Source organism: Rattus norvegicus, chromosome 3 (assembly GCF_036323735.1).
Source record: "Rattus norvegicus strain BN/NHsdMcwi chromosome 3, GRCr8, whole genome shotgun sequence".
In the NCBI taxonomy this organism is placed as follows: domain Eukaryota; kingdom Metazoa; phylum Chordata; class Mammalia; order Rodentia; family Muridae; genus Rattus; species Rattus norvegicus.
This window is the reverse complement of record NC_086021.1, coordinates 94,603,189-94,605,713: the sequence shown is the minus strand read 5'-3', so window position 1 is coordinate 94,605,713 and position 2,525 is coordinate 94,603,189. Positions and strand designations below refer to the sequence as shown.

Sequence of the window (2,525 nt, the reverse complement as noted above, 5' to 3'; positions counted from 1 at the left end):
ACAGGTAAAGACTACATTTACTTGTGTATTTAAAGAGAAATTCAGATTATTTTTAGGGAGTAAGCTCTTTTAGTTAAGTAATAGTTGCAGGTTCTTCTCAGTATCTATGACTTTACTGAGTAGTAAGCCCAGTTTTTTTGGTATTATACAACAACTTCTTCTTATGAAAGGTGTATTATGTCCAATTAGAGAGCTGTTTCTTAGTGCCATTGTGTATCTGGCAGTACTATACCCTGTACATTTTTGAGTCTTGCTAGTCACTGAGTCACTGGTGCAATTTATTGGTATTGTGGCTGAGTAGTAGGGTTGGGTGCTTCTTTTTTTGAATGTTTGCTTTGTTCCTTCTGGCACTAGAAAAGCTATTTCTCAGGAAGGGGGCATTCAGGTCGGAACATGCCCAGGCATCTCTGTTCACTGTTTGTAAAGTGCATGGTCTCTTCTTCAATTGGCAATTGCTTCTGGGACAACCCTTCACAGAAGGAGAAGAAGAGTAAACAATATTTGCTTGCAACAGAGGGTGATAGAGTATAACTGACCTGACTGTAGAAGGAAAGTCTATTAGCATTCCGGACAATAATATTGATGAGAGAGAGAGGAGAGAGGAGAAAAACACCTGAGTGAGAAAGAAGATTAAAACATACAGGCATCTACCTCTAAAAACATCACAAATTTTTTTCAATAAAATAAGAGTCCAAAACAATAATCAGTTTAAAAATTCAAATAGAATATAGTTTGTTAGTTCTATGCCATAAGAACTGGAATGGATTAGTTTTCAGGTCTATATTTTCAGGTCTGTCTTATATGAAGTGATTTTCTTAAATGAATAGTTTTAGTGTCTTGAACCTAACAAAGGTTTCCTCTAAAAGCATAAAATTATTATTTTTCATTTGTTTTCCACAGTTGGAGTATATATGATTTGAGGAACACTATGTTATAATTTAGTTAAAATTGTCACCTTATAAGATTTATTTAGCTATATTATTAGAATATAAAACATTACTAAAAGCATTTCTATAAAAATAATATCAGTCTATTTAATTTCTGAATTATACGGAAATATTTTATCATCATGTAGAAAACAAAATTAAAATTTTAAGATTCTAAAATAGTTTGGAATTTTAATGTGCTTTGAAGTCACCCTTCTATCACCCCAAAAAATTTAATATGAAAAACATTATTCATTCTCAATTGAATAGTACATTTTCATTTTGGTACTTCCTATTTCCACCTCCCCTACTCTTTTTGAATGAGCAGTTGATATTCAATAATTAAATATTGTTTTCAGAGACACTCTTTTTTACTATATGAATTTGTGTAACATACTAAAAGTTAACTGTTTCTCTTCTGAAAAATCTCTTTTGACACCAAACCTTTTTTATAGCCTTTTTCATCTCTGTATTTCTTAAAGTATATATAAGGGGATTGAACATAGGAGCAATGATTGTATAAAATAGAGCGAAGATTTTGTCCTCAGGGAAAGTAGTAGGAGGTCTAAGGTAAGCAAAGATGGAAGGTCCAAAGAATAAAATGACCACAGTGATATGGGATCCACATGTAGAAAGAGCTTTGTGTCTTTGTTCCGCAGAGTAATTCCTTAATGTGAACAGTATAACCACATATGAACCAAATAAGAGAACAAAGGTTACCAAAGCTATCAGTCCTGAATTGGCAACAACGAGCATACCAGCAATGGTGGTGTCAGTACAGGCAACTTTCAGCAAAGGGAAAATGTCACAGTAGTAGTGGTCTATTTCATTGGGGCCACAGAAGGGCAAGCAGATTAGCAAACAAAACTGAGAAAAGGAGTGTGCAGCCCCACCAACCCAAGAGACCAAGATCAAGACATGGCATTTGCTTCTGCTCATGATGAGCATGCAGTGGAGAGGCTTGCAGATGGCCACACAACGGTCAAAGGCCATGGCTGCTAGGATTAAGACTTCAATAACGCCAAAAAAGTGCATGGCAATGACCTGCAGCATACAGATTGTATAAGAGATATATTTTCTTCTCACAAGCAGATCTCCAATCAGTTTGGGTGTCACACAGGAGGTATAGCAAATGTCCATAGAAGATAAATGACTGAGAAAATAGTACATGGGTTGGTTAAAAAGAGAACTGCATCTGACAGAGATAAGGATCATCAGATTCCCAGACAAGATGGCAAGGTAACAGAAGGAGAAGAACAGGAAGCAAAACACTTCAATGTTCTGCTTAGAAGACAGTCCAATGAGAAGAAATTCTGATATGTTCCTCTTGCATTCCATTTATTGTACTCTGTAGAGAAATAGTTATCTATGGAAAAGAGAAATTCAGAAGCAACAATTCAACTGGATCACTGAACCATGTAAACAAGAATGATAAATCATAGATAATTCCAAACAAAGCATACAAGGCAATCAGTTCAAAAATTAATTATTTTGTTGCTGTTAAATCATATTTTTGTGTAATAGCTTATATTATTTTGTCAAATATTTTAATCATTGATAACATAAAATGTTTTAAATTTTAAAAATAAGTTAAAATTA

The 2,525-nt window shown here is 34.0% G+C and overlaps 1 protein-coding gene across 1 annotated transcript; it reads right to left on the bottom strand.

The window, feature by feature from the left end:
• Positions 1-1,322: 1,322 nt before the first annotated feature.
• Positions 1,323-2,264, bottom strand: Or4p22e (olfactory receptor family 4 subfamily P member 22E). Its single transcript, NM_001000645.1, has one exon. It carries the CDS (start codon positions 2,262-2,264, stop codon positions 1,323-1,325), a length of 942 nt encoding a protein of 313 aa, NP_001000645.1.
• Between the last annotated feature and the right edge of the window lie 261 nt (positions 2,265-2,525).

What these genes read in the sequence shown, in the direction of transcription:
- Or4p22e (NM_001000645.1), bottom strand. Translation starts at nt 2,264, where the DNA reads ATGGAATGCAAGAGGAACATATCAGAATTTCTTCTCATTGGACTGTCT.